General features: G+C 37.4%; 1 protein-coding gene across 3 annotated transcripts in view; it reads right to left on the reverse strand.

The window, feature by feature from the left end:
* Nucleotides 1–1,568: 1,568 nt before the first annotated feature.
* Nucleotides 1,569–14,775, reverse strand: part of CNOT6L (CCR4-NOT transcription complex subunit 6 like) — a 74,249-nt gene continuing 61,042 nt past the window's right edge. For all 3 annotated transcript variants that reach the window (XM_090036903.1, XM_090036901.1, XM_090036902.1), the window contains 3 exons: nt 13,627–13,854; nt 12,681–12,883; nt 1,569–9,404 (listed from right to left, as the gene is read on the reverse strand). In XM_090036903.1, coding sequence (XP_089893029.1) covers nt 9,192–9,404; nt 12,681–12,883; nt 13,627–13,854 — 644 coding nt within the window. In that variant the 3' untranslated portion in view covers nt 1,569–9,191. The remainder of the gene's footprint in view (nt 9,405–12,680; nt 12,884–13,626; nt 13,855–14,775) is intronic.

Consider the following 14,775-nt stretch of genomic DNA (forward strand, 5'->3'; position numbering starts at 1 on the left):
TCCAGCCCACCAACTCAAATGAGTTTGAAACCTCTGGCTTAGTTGGTATGAATTAAATATCCCAAGTTCCTTCATACGAACTCCAGCAAAACCATTTCAGGCTGGACATAAGGAAGAATTTCTTCACTGTCTGAGCCCCCAAGGTCTGGAATAGCCTGCCGCCGGGGTGGTTCGTACACTTAAACATCCAAATTTCTCTTGTAGGCATTCAGTGTATCTTGCTGGGATCTTATGGCCCCAGCTGACTTCCTGCCCCTGGAGCAGGGGGCTGAACTTAATGATCTTCTGAGGACCCTTCCAGCCCTAATGTCTATGAAATCTATGAAATTTATAAAGACAGTCCCTGAGTAGATGACTCCTGGTTCAGAAATTAAGCAACATGTGCATGCGCATGCGCGTGCACACACACTCTCTCTGTCCCTCTTTCTCCAGCTACTGCATTTATAAAAGCTGTGCTATCCTGTGGCCAGAAGACTAGATTGGAGGAGGGCCAGGAAAATGAAACCACTCTCTAGACTCCCTATGACCACATCTGTGGCAAAATTTATTTACTGTACTCCTCAGCTCACTCAGCCGATTTAAAATAAGCAAAAACACAGCCCTACATGGCTTGCAGCTTAGAGACATACACCTGCAGCCCTACCTTGCAGTGTTGGACCCCTGATTAGAATTAGGTCCTTCAAATAAATAATAAAGAACACACCTGTGCTGGTGAGAAATCCCATTTCTAGCATTTGTGAAGTCTTCAAAGCCCCTGGATCTCAGTCAGCGATCTAAGTATTTTTACCATTGCCACACAATGTCTTTGTGAGCAATAAGCCACCTTGCCTTCTAGCACTGAATCAGTTCTGCATGGATATTAGCAAAAAGATATTTTCTCCTTCTAGCTTCTAATGTAGATGCGAGCTGGAACAAGACAGTTTTCTTCCCCTGTGAAGAGTACCAAACCAAGACACTAACACCCTTAACTTTAATAGCAACAGAGGACAATTTGATACTTGGAAGATGGAGCTTAGCATCCTTGGAAGTAAGCAACTGTAGCATAAGTGGAGTAGTGCTTTGAAAAGTGGATTATTTGCTTATCTGGTTTATGTACATCAAGCCATCTCTTTTGGTCACCTCTTAACACTCGGTAATTTGTACAAGGTTACCCTTTAAACTATGGTGTACTACCATGGCAGACCTAGGCTTTAACAGTTCTATAAAATAGAGGTGGAAGCCATACCAGGGTTTTTCAGAGCCCAGAATTTATCCTGTAAGATTTCATATCAAAAATGGATTAGGAAACCATGCAAATTAGTATAACTCCACCTATTTTTGCTAAGGCCCTGATTGAACACCCACTGATATAAAGACTGAATTCAGTGGGCTTCGGAGCAAACTTGTCATCTGAGCTTTCACTCCCTGCCATCCAGCATGTAGCTGATAGCAGCTACTTAATCATGAACACCAAGACTTATAAACTGGCTATTCCTGTTCTGCATCAAGTCCATGTGCTGCCACCCAGCTCCTCTATGCCCAAGGCCCATTAAGAGAAGTGACTTAAGAAAAGACAGCTCACGAAAGAGTGGTTGCAAAATGGCCATTTATTGCCTACAGAGGGAAATAAAAGTACACAGGTGCAAAGAAACAAGCAGATATTTAGCCCTATACATCATGTGTGAGCAGTACCCAATCTCCAGAATGGAAAAAAATACTGTCATCTGACAATAATAGTTCAGGATTTTCAGCACCTCCCTTTTGAGCTGCCACAAGGTTAAAAAAGGCAGGACTGCTTAGCACAGTTAGTCTTTATTCAGTACTGTCCACACTGTCTGTAAAAAATAAAACCTCTCCCTTTTGCACGCATGTGCTGTACAGTATATATTGCGCAAAATCTCAGCTGAGCTGTGCAATTAGGAGTTTCCACCTCATTGACTGGTAAATTGTAACAAAACAGCTGGTGATTTTTGTCTGACAGTCTCTTGCTAGAAAAGTAGAATTATGGATGACAAATTAATGGACTGGTTCAGTGAAGTCAGTGACACTACAACTGCGTGGCACTTTATTCAGTTAAATTTTTTTTTTTTTAAATGAGCATTTTTTAAATTCTGAAATTTGAAGAGAAAATTCAAATTGTTTGAGAAAGGTCAATAGTTTAAAAATTCCTTTTGTGGGATACGTTGTTTAGGCATTTTGCTCAGACCTAAAGTAAAGATGGCTTTGCTTTCTGACAACTAGATGAAGTTACTTACTTAAATAAAAGAGGATATGTATGGTCTCTGAACTGTACATGAAACTATGTCTTTCAAATTTAAAAGGTTAGAGTATTTTCTTATGAAAAATGTAAGAAGAAATTGGCTGGACCTACTGTCAAACAGTCCCTCCTGGAGAATTCCCTCAGTTGGCACTTATTTAATGTTACACAATTAAGCAGGTTATATGCAATGAAGGCCCAACCCTAACTGTGGCTCTGTGAGGATCAGAAACAGAAAAATGCAGCTGTGCATTTTTCAAAAGCTTTAACCTATATCCACAACTCTCTGGCAGTAGGGCAACTACACAGAAACTCAAAAAAAAAAAAAAAGATATATTTTTCCCCAAATGGCTAGTGTTTAAGAAATCTGCAGCTCAACACTGACCATAGGCCTGACCTGCTTCCCACTGTTGTCAAGGCAAAGTTGCCATAGCTTTCAGTGGAAGCAGAATTGGCACTTAATTCAAAGTTTGTGTGTGCAATACTCTAGCTGTCCAAACGCAGAGCTAAGTCTGGAGTCGGAATTTTTTCCAGAGCACAGGTAGAGTTTTCATAAAATGGAAACAAGGTACTTCAGCAGATTTGTAGAGAAAGGAAGACAGAGGAGGGGAGAGAGAGTTATATTACAGTTTTCAGATGACAGAGGCAGGGTCTCCTGTACCTAGGAGTGAGATATTGCCATTGTGAACAAAAGCAAAGCCTGAGCTTTTATCACCACTGATCCAGTCAAATGTATGGGTTTAGTGAATTACAGGCAAGTTTAGCTAACATGGTGCACACTACACTTTAATTGCTTGGAAAAACCACACTATGCATCAATTAAAAATTGAAGCCAAAGCCAAAATAAACAACACTTGTAAAGAGAGCCACCATGATTCTTTGATTAAGAACAAAGACAAATACAGACAAATGCAAACTTGGTAAATTGTCTATATCTTGGAAACTGTTTAACAAAAACATGAGACCAAGTACCAGAATAGCTATCCTTCCCCACTACAGCAGTGAAGGATTTTGCAAGCTTAGAAAAAGGAAAAAAAACCCATGCTGTACTATTTGCAAAACAAAAAAAGACAAGAGTCATATCACTTGGCATGTTTTGCCATCAGAATTGTTCAAATTTGAAGTACAAACATACATTCCCCAACTTCAAGCTTATTTCAGAACATACTCAAAGAATATGCATCCCTAAAGTGTGCCATCCTTAGACCAAATCAATCTTAAACTATAATTTAGATACCATGCTTTATTATCCATTAGAGTCAAATTATGCTGTAACTTGTTTTAAACAAGAGCTTGTTTTAAAAGGTCGTAATTTTATTGTCATTTTTCCAGTTGCTTTCAATACCTCACCCACAGCCTTTTCAGTTTCATCACTCTCTTTTCCTTACCCTGGTTCTCTGAAACAAAATCAAGTATTATCCATCTTGGTGCCAGATGTGGTCACTACTACACAGGATACAAATGCATTCAACATTTAGGGTTCAGCTTTTAAAAAAATGTTTGTCCCCAATCAGTTGTAGCATGTGCAAGTCCAATATTCATTTGTTTATAATTTGTAGAAGTTAATTCTAGGCTGACACCTAGCATAAAATGATTTGATAAATGGGTTTTTTATTTTATTTTATTGTTTTAGTAAGAGTTTTCTCTGTACTCTTTCAAAAGAGTGTTCAGGTCTTACCACATTATTAAACAGAAAAAGCCCCACCCCCAAATTCTGTCTTTTCCTAGCCTAGCATATTAAAGATTCCCTGTGCCATTCTGCCTCCATACTATTCTGGATAGACCACTTCAACAGGAAAGAAATTATTAGTTCATTCAGAAGCCCTATGTATTCAGCCACTGATCTTTTAAATCACTTTTAACATTCTCAGCAGTAGTGGTAGTTGTGTAGATACTAGGGATGAAACTATTGGTCTAAAGGTCAATGACAATGCTTTCATCGGCTTCAGTGGGACCAGAATCTTATTCAATGTTACTTCATTTTCTGTTGGGCAACTCATTTTATGAAGGTTGCTAAAAAGCAAATCAGACCTCAAAATATGTATTATAATACACATATGTATATGTTGTTATTAACTCCTTGACTTATGCTGTATGTTAAATACTCCAAAATTTCAGAATATTTAGGAAGACTTACACAGCATATTCTATTGAAATACTGGGAAAAAAAAATAACCAGGTCAAATAAAGAATATAACTACACAGAAGCAGATGACTTCTTTCTTTATAATGTTTAGCCATTATTGATGTCTCAATATGTTTCAGCTCAATTTTCCCAATACAGAAGGGAAAAGAGTCATTCTAAAAGGTAATCCTAAAATGTTATGACATCTATTTTTATGTAGGTATTCCTTGCTAATGAGAACTAACTTCAGAAAAACCTGGAAAGTTACTACCTGTAGGATTATATACACTACTCAGGCCATTTAAAACAATTCCTGTTTAAAGTTTAATATTGCTATAACAACTCCATTTGTTACAGGAGTTGCATAAAATTCAAAACTGCAAACTAATCCTTTCATGTTTATATTGCAGCCTATCATTTTTATGGACAATTAGTATTAAAAAATCCTTTCACTCAGATCTCATATGCCAAGTTTCATGCTGAAAGCCTAGATTTAGAATGGAAACAGTCAGTTCTGTTGTAGGGTTTAAATCTGACCTTTAAAAAAGAAACAAAGAAAGGAAAGGTGTTAATAACTGCCCACTACTACTTCTCAGTTTACTACTGGGAGAATATTAATAATGCACAAGTGATTTAGAAGTCTTAAAACTATTTAAATGGGCAAGTAAAAGAATGGTTTCCTCACGTAACTTATTATAGTTAAAATACGAAGTGACCTTTAATTTCTTTTTAAAAATTATAGTTTTTCTCCTCTCCATAGTCCACATCTGTAACCCCTCACCAACCAAAAATGTAGACCCCATGGAATCAAGTGATATGAGCCTTTTATATTGTAGTCTACTCCTTGGTAAATTAGACCAAAGCCTTCAGAACCAAGTGCTGAAAGTAGGGCTCCTAAAGTCATATACAACAAACACCAAAACTATAGATGGCCCGATTGTCAGAAATTCTTGAGTAAACCTAAGCCACAGGTGCTCAGCACCTTTGCACACCAGGCTAGTAGTAATTTAAATGTCTGAACTTCAGTTTAGGAATCAGACTTAAAAAGAAAGCAGGCTGGGAGATTTTCAGATTTTCTCAGCACTGGCTCAACATTGTCCCTAGTGAAGTCAATTGGGAAATTTTGGGAGTACTACCAGCATTGAGCCCTTTTGAAAAATGTGTAAGTTTGAAGATTGTGGCCATAGTCTATAAACATAGGAATCAAGGAGCTGGGACTAACAAGAAATACAGTTTAATGCTTCTCCAGATTAGAAACAAGAGTGGCTTCAAAACGCACAAAGTAAGCTTCTTGGTGAAATGAAGTAGTTGATGAATGCAAGAAACTGAAGAAAAGACATAGCTTTAAACAAGGCAAATGGGAAAAGCTGGTCTCAGAACCCATTGTGCCATACCTGACTTCAACATGTGGTATGCAAAATGTTCACTCTTTACATCAAAATAAATGAAACAAAAATATTCAGGTACATCGTACAAAAATTCTCATTTTTATATACACACACACACGCACACAAAACCCCGTATCTAACAGATTTACCATACCGAATTTTAAAAAGTTGCTTGTAGAATGGTGTTAGATTTTTTTTTCTCTGCTTTAGGCAGTGCTGTTGCTTTGAAGTCGACACCAGGCACAATATTTTGAAAACAAACTAAGCAAGGAGCACTATACGAATTTGAACTTTTTTCTAGTTATCAGTCCTGAGGATGCTGCAGTAGTCCCAATGTTTAAAGCTAGGAGACTAGGATCAGTGTCTGGTATATTTAGGTGCCCATCTATTTATTGTGAACAACTGTGGTACCTCAACTTTCCACAGTTTCCTTCCCTCCCCCTTCCATTACCCAAAAAAAGCTTAATTAAAGATTTGCACATTCAAAACTGCTCAAGTCCTTGACTTTGTAAGCCAGGAGGCTCCATCCATAACACACACTGACATGTGTGTTAACATGTGTATGATACATGTGCTTTTGTTTAAAAATGTTGCTCGCTTTTAGTCTGTTCAGTTTATTACTGATAATGTTCCAGATTATTTGTATGATAAAAACCACAAATGAAAACAAAATCATTAAAAGGAAGCAGCATTTCTGATCACCTGAAATAGAAGCTCAATAAAAGGTAGTGCTCCTTGTTTTTGGAAAAACAGCAGGGCAGTGGAGAGCAGAATGTATGAGAAAGAAGTGACAGGGGGAAGAACATGTAAAATTTGGGTAAACATGCCCCAAGTGTGTGCCAGCTGAAACACAAACACCCATTTTCACATAAGAGGCTTTGTGCAACATTTATCAAACAGAACAAGTTTTAAAAATTACACAGGATTATGGACGTTCTGAAGAGTGCATTTAGAAGCAGAGAAAACCCAATTAAACACCTTCCTGCAACAGATTACCTCACTTAATTATAAATCAAAAGAAAATTAAAAAAAATAAACCTAAGCTGTTTACAATGTTTCCCAATTTATTCCCTCCCGAACATTACAAAAGATTATTTTATTATTATTAATAAACGGGCTCCTCTGCAGATCATATACAATCATAGGTGAACTTTAAATTCCGTTTTATACAAACATCTCAAAAATATTGGGAGTGAAGTATGGTAGGAAATATTGCTCACATTGCTAGTTAACATGCATGTATGAAAGGAGGAAAATGGTTTGTTAGTGCATACCTCCAGAGCAGAGAACCCACCCCTCCAAAGAGATACAGTAGCTGATTACAAAAAGGTAATGTCCACAAAATTAAGTTTTTCATGCTATTCTACTTTCCAGTACTATACTCTAATTACTTTTTCAATTTATAAGCCTGGCAGGGTGTTGAACACTGAGGTATATAAAAAGATACCTGCACCTTGAGGAAAATCCATCTTTAAAAGATTTTTTTTGGTGTCGCACAAAAAGACATTATTTACATTAATTTCACTCAACTAAAGTAAATGTCCAATTTATATTAGACAATAGAGGATGCCTCCATTTTTAGGCACTTCTGAATGGGAGTTGTGGTTCTGCCAAACCAATCATTATATCCCCTGCCCTCCCGCCCTCCCAGCAAAACAAAAAATCAGGATAGATTTTCTACTCTAGCCCAATTGATTTTCTATGGATGACTTCCTGTATATAAAAATGACAAAAGGAATATTAATTAAAGAATGGTGGAACAGCCTAAAGTATCAGTTTTGCAAGACAGAAGATGGCTCCTTAGTATTTAAAACTAATTTAACAATTTAAATTTGATTTTTTAAATATATGAATGAGACAAATATAGGCTATCAATCTGTTTAAAAATTTCATTCACATAATGGAAAAAATTCTTATTTATTAAAAATATTACATTTTGAGACTAGAAACAGTAAAGTGCATGAAAAGTTTAAAATATAAATTCAAGAAAATCTTATAGCAGCAAAAAAGCAGAATAAAGAAAAACTTAAAAACACAGACACAACCTTTTCTTATTACTGTGCCATTTTTTAAACATTTAAAGCAGCCTACTAAATTCTTTCAGAAAATTGCATTATGTTTACTGCCTCTTGAGGCACAAAGTTTTTAACTGGCCACCTAGAGCATAAAAGAAAAGAGTCCAACACAACTTGAGAACATTAACAGTTGGGAATGAACCAGTAGCTTTTTAATTCAACCCTAACCAACAAAGAGAAACAACGATTATTAAAAGCATATGATGGCTATTTGGCAACTAGGGTCAGGAAAAATAATCCAAGGAATGATGATGGCTACCACTCTCTCCTCCCCCACACACATAAAAACACCTAGACAGTTATTTAACATGCCTATTGGAGACAGAAGTAAGATCATTTCCAGAGTTGTTTTTCCTGTACCCCTAGTTTGACCAGTTGCATCCAATCCATCTTTGCAACTTAACTTTCCAAAAGGAGACCCAAAGATAGGGTTGGAACAAATTTGCTCTTGCGGATCACAACTCAAAAAGTTCTTGCAATAATTTTTAAGTGCAATTTCTTAACTTTGTTCCTAAAGTCCTGTTCCAATGCTATGTTGCTGAACAGCTTCCTGTCTTGGTTTGTCTAAGATGACTGTTTAATAGAGTTTGGATTGATACATTTCTTAGTCAGAAAAATAAAAGATTTATGTTCTTCAGAGTTCCGAGTAAATTACCAATATGTCTGCCAAGCAAGAGAGTTTTATACAGCTTTAAATGCTCAGATCTAATTGTTCTGATGGCATATTTCCATTGTAGTGAATGGAGATACATCAGGAGATAATTTAGCCCTCAAATTTCAATAGATATATGCAACTGTCTTTGGTTTTTCAACATTAGCTAGATGAGGAGAAGGGGAGGGCTACACTGTTAATAATTTACAGTCAACGTTAAGTGCTTTGCTGATGTGCAAAATTTGTTTTGGGTGCAGCACACATATCTCTGAGTCCAGAAAAAGTTAGTATTTCTAATTATTTGCCCTACAAAACAAGTCCTTTTCATTCAGTTTTAAGTGTTACATATTTTCCTTTTAAAAATGGCTCTTTTTGCTACAATTTGGAATAAAGCACTACATTTTAGATAGATTAATATGCAAGTTTTCAATCTGATGCGTCTGTTTACAAATGCAGTTTCCAAATGAAACAAAACAAGCTTGCCAGCTTTAAAATTAAATTAAAAACCTGAAAAGGGAATAATACTTTGGTTCCAGCCCTAGTGCCAAATGATACCAATATGCACCAAAATGTGCAAAGTCTCATATCAAACACACAATGAAAGGAGCTTGAAGAAGCAGCTTAAGGTTGGCCATACTTCACTCCTACATACTTTGATTTACAACTGTACAGGTCCATAACAACAGGTCCTAGCCCTCTAAGGGGCAGGGCTCCACTACCTCCTGTTTGGTAAGTGAACACCGTTGACAAGAGGCAGGAGTGGAGGGTGGAGTTCGAGGTGTGTTAACAGTGAGAAGTGGTCTGAAGGGATGTGAGGGTGAGGACACCCAGTGATGTTGTTCTCAACCAGCCACTGAGGATCCAAAGGCCCGAGGACACCAAGCACGTTCATATGAGTGTTGGAATAGAAAATGTAGTCAATTACACCCTAGAGAAAAAGAGGAGAGAGAGGAGAAAAACAAAACAAAAATAAAAAGATTTTGTTAAAACAAGTCTCACATCCTAGTGTAGTTTCCAAACACAGATTTATTTTAGCACAAAAAAATCCAATACTCGTTAACTCCTCTCCACAGTTTGTAGGGAGACAAGCAGCAATTAAGGACCACATATTGCACGATACATAGTGGAGACTGCATAGCCCTAGCAGGGTGGAATTATGGAATGCAATGTCTGGTATACAAGATGGGGGAACCTGCTGCTGTATCATTTACATGTAGTCTATATGATGATAAAGCTTTTTGACTGATCAAGTGTAAAGCTATAAAGAATATAAAGTATGCGACTGTGACAACTATCTTTCAAACAGGAATTTCCAAGAAGTTAATAACCAGCTGGCTAAAAATCAGCACTAAGGAAGTCTTGAATACCAGACCCTTTGGGTGGTTACTAACTAGCAGGAAGTGTTAAACCTACAGGCCTACCACTGTTTGAATATTGTTGCAGTGATTCTAAAAATAAAATAATACTATTGGGCATAACTGTACAACATGTACAGCATATTCACAACAGGCTAATTGGTCACACAAAACCTGTCACCTTATTATTGACTCTGAAGAGTGCGTTTAAAACCAATTCACTGACACACAGCATTTACTAGTTCAGACCCATTGCTGTCACCTGGGATCACACAATGGAACTTGTGGTTCCTCAATCCTGCATAAGTTGTGCAACAATTTAGTGCCTAAACGGGGGTAAAAATTAGGGCTTTTTGAGAATAATGAGCTGCCAAGTAATAGCAATCCTACTGCACTTGAATGTGATGATCAAGGAGGGAAGACAGTATCAAAACAGTAACATTTAAGCTTAAAAAAGCAGGGAGTCAAGAGAAGCTAAGAGAAGCTGAAACACTAGTAGAGAATATATAATCCTGAGGATTTTCCTAATATCTCCTAAGGAATAGCAGGCTAAAAAAAGCTTGTGTACTGCTGAACAGGAGAAGAGGTATAATGTTAAACATTACAGCTCATCAGTAGGGTTCAAGTAATCATTCAAGACTTCAAATCTAAGCTCAGGGAAGACAAAAGCAGAACAGCCACAGTAGATAACATGATGGAAGTTAGATGGACTAAGATGAAATTCAAGGTATATCAAGAATTTCTGCAAGCACAGCAGAAGCAGGAAGTAACAAAAGGTGTTCACAGCATCACGAGAAAGTAGATAACAATGAACGTCAGAATAATGTAATTCAATACTAAAAGTGATTTAACTGCATGCAAGTTTGCCCCAGAAGGTATCAAGGGAGATCTGACCCAAATCTACTTTTTATCAGTAACGTATTAGCAGAAATTCAGGCCTCAGAGTTAATTTATTGATATTTATCAATTTGAAGGTACACACCATACTGAGTTTCTAGCAAAACTTTAAAAGGTGACATTAAAAACAGCTGCTAAATCAAGGATTAGAGAGCTTCCAGTATACCTTACTTAAGATTAAACTCTAAGGGTCATCCAAAGAAATACAGATGGAAGGCTTGCTGTCATGTATATCTGGCAAGTGGGTTGAGCCAGATCCTCTGAAAGATGCCACCAGGTGGGAGGACGTAGGTTAAGTATGAAGATATAAACAGCTAAGCACAGACTCAGGCTTATCCCTGGCCGGCCAACCTCCTACTGCCACTACCTAGCCCCTCTGCAAGGAGGTAAGCGCTGTAATACAGTGGTTTTCAACCTTTCTTCACTTGAGGACCCCTAAAAAGTTTCAAATAGAGGTGCAGACCTCTTTGAATGTTAAGTGAGGGTATTCATATATTTCTGATTGATCAGTCATCCTTCACAGACTCCTTAGACATAGGGGATTCCAGGTTGAAAACCACTGCTGTAATATATGAATTAGTTTTTAAAACTGAGTACCACTCAATTCAAAAGAGTTATGGAGAACTGCCTCAAGTCCAGACAAGCTGAGAACCACTGACCTAGTAGTGGGTGTCCTCACTAGCTCTACTTCTGTAAGAGGTGATTAAGCAGCTAAATTCTTGCCATGAAGAAATTAACAGTAGGGCACCACATGGTTCCAGACAAAGACTAGTTTTAATTCAGTTTAGAATACTCGAAAGTGTGAAAGAAGGCAAAACAGTAAGGTGACTTATCTACAAACAGTTTAGTTAGCTAGCTTGAGAAAGGAGTGAGAAGAACTTAAAAAAGTACTAACCGAGAGAACCATGTGGGCAAGACTGGCACATGAAAATCTAGATCTGCTACACAAATTGTAAGTACATATTGAGGCGGGAAAAGAATCTTAAATATTAACACACACTACTGATTTCCAAGTAACTTCACGACGTAAGAAAATGTTGTCAACAGCTTGAAAGGTTTTTTTCTGCCAAATGTATCTGTAGTCCTTAAGCAAATATAGTTAAGAATAGTTTGAAACAGAGTAATTTAGAAAAATATTATGCTATTAAGTTGGAAGGCAACAGGTTGCTTTTTTTTGGAACACTACACTCAATATTAACCACTACATCATATAAAAAAGTATTACAGAATTAGAGAATGCTTCAGACACAAGGAAAAAAGGAAACTGAAAAAGATGAAGAATACTTACCTTGCAAGGAAGTGAACATGACAGAACAATAAATGGAAAAGATGTGAATCATGTCTTCTTAAGTCTCAGAACATGAAAAGGAGGCAGGGAACTTTCAACACATTTAAAAAATGGCAAATTCAAAGCCTATACCAGGGTAGGCAATGTTTTTTGGCCGGAGTGCCAAAAAACCCACAATGTCTACTTTGGAAGGTGCCCAAGCACCAACATGCTGGAGCCTGGAGCAGCTGTTTGCAGCCAGGCCAAGGAGCCCTGTCTGCTTGCAGCAGGTCTTGCAGCCTCCCAGCTTCCTGCTGGGAGCAGCTCGGGCTCTGTGGCTGGCAGAAGCTGCTTAAAGCCTGGCTGGTGGTGGCACGCCGAGCAAAATGGCCTTGCATGCTATGCTCAGCATGCATGCTGGGAGTTGCTGACCCCTGGCTTATACAATGAAATAACTTAGTCACAACACAGAATGTTAAATTGACGTAGGATATCATTAAGATCCAAAACCTTGATTCAATTCAAAATGACTGAACATTTTTGAAGACTTTGGAAAAAAAATCTAAAGGAAATATGAACAAAACCTTTGCAACAGCAGATGTAGAAATAGCTGTCATTAAGTACAAGGCATGCTCTACTACACAGCTCATGCAACTTTGGCGAGCCACTGTACTGACCCACTTACTTTGAAATCAAAAGTGTAATTGGTGTAAGGCATCAAGTTGTTTTCGTAGGCGCTCTTGAGCTGGAAGCCATGTGTGATTCTTCCTTCAGAAGCTCCATTTTTTCCATTACCACTGAAGTTCATGAGACACTCATTGTAACGCAACTCTTTGAAGTCCTTATGGTTGTCAGCTACTATACCATTGCTTAAGTATTCCACAACACCTGTTTTCAAAATAAAGATTCAATTAGTTGCTTTAAATTACTATTGAACTGTACTACACCACACAAAGATCTTTCTTATCTTTGTAGTCTAAGTACAGATACATCTGACAGCCAGGGATTTTTTCCCCTCCTCCCTCCAGTCTCTCTGGGAAACGTAGGAACTTCTTATTAGCTGATCAAAAGGCTCTCCAACAGCTTTGGACAGGGGTATTAAAAAAAAGCTTAAGATGGGAAAAAAAAAAATCAATCAGTACAGTGGCAGCCAGCAAGTATTTTTGCACAACTAAGCATCAAAAAGACTATAGCATATCCATTCATTTCACTCATTTTATTTTCCCACCCCCCAAGTGCAACAAACCATAAATTTATTCTTAACTATTTCCATTTCTCAAGCATTCATTTTGACAAGTGTACCACAATTTTATACAAGATTACTACTATATCTAAACTTGTATTTAAATATATCAATGCTAGAGGTTTGATGCACTATACTCCAGAATTCTTACCATTTTTTTAAAAGCACAGCAAATACTACAGTAGTTCATATAATCACGAAAGATTATTCTAACGGAGTTATAGAACTTGATACAGACTTCCAAAACCAATAACAGCTTTTTGCCACTAAAAGATTTTATCAGTAAGTGATGAGGTACAAACACACCAAACATCTTGGGTGGAAAGATGACCCAAAAGCCACCTTCTAGTAAAAAGAGTAAAATCAACAAGAAGCCATTTCTAAATACCTGAATCAGGCAAGGAATTAAGATCCGCACACAGCACCAGAGGAATAGAATTAGGATCTGCTGTTGGGCTACCAGGCCTGCTAGAGGCTCTCTCAAGGATATTTTTCAGTTCTGAGACAAACATCATAGTCTGAATGAGTTTCACATCTGAGTATTCAGGGTCCCAGTGCATGTGGGCATTTGCCACAATAAGCAGCTGTCTGTCCACAACATGAAGAGCCTTTATACCTAGATAAACACAATTGGTACAAACATATTGATTACATGAATGTAATGAATTCCCTTTCCATATGCAACAGATACGTTAAACTTTGCACGGTTATTAGCTGGAAGTTGACAAATTAGTGAATGGAGAACCTCTTACTTCTACTGAAGAAGTTTCTCTCAGAGATGTGACACATTCTATTATTTGCTTACAGATCTCAAATATGAACTTTTCAAAAGGTAAAGGGGCAAATTTTAACTATCTCATCTGATATAATTACAAGTCCTTTCAAGGATATTAAAATTAAGTGTCAATTGCTAAGTCAAGCTACATCCTTCAAACACTGGTATCGTTATGTGACTTGGTAACAGTAACAGGTAAGAACACAAAACAACTACAGTGATAAAATGACAGCACTGCTTCTATAAAAGAAGATACCATCTCTGGAATACACCTTAGCGAAACCTTATTCTAAGGACATTGACCCCTACTGTTAAACTATTTTTAAAATACTCCACCTCTACTACCACATACTAGACAGTTTTAACTCACTGCAGTAGGTTTACTCCCTCCTAGGTGCTATAGGATCTGGATGAGTTTCAGGTTCTCTTAACAGGATACAATTTAAGGCAAAAAAAGCCACCTAAAAAAGTAAATGCCACTTGTTTAAAGTGTTAGATGGAGAATTTCTGCCTTTCTTTCTTGTAAAAAATTGTTTTCTAATCGGATTTGGGCCTTTCCCTAGTCATATAAAGTCCCATTGTAGCAACAGTGAAGCCAAGGCTACTATTTGTTCAAGAATGGGGAAACTGGTGACCAGCTAGTAGACAGTTTCATAAAGAAATTTACTCATTCCAGGGCTATATTAAAAATCCCAGAACACTGACGGTGACAAAGTCATAGATGTGAATGCTTTTTAAGCAATTTCACTCACTAGTCATCCT

Source organism: Crocodylus siamensis, chromosome 2, assembly GCF_052110815.1.
Source record: "Crocodylus siamensis isolate JL-2025a chromosome 2, ASM5211081v1, whole genome shotgun sequence".
Taxonomy (NCBI): domain Eukaryota; kingdom Metazoa; phylum Chordata; order Crocodylia; family Crocodylidae; genus Crocodylus; species Crocodylus siamensis.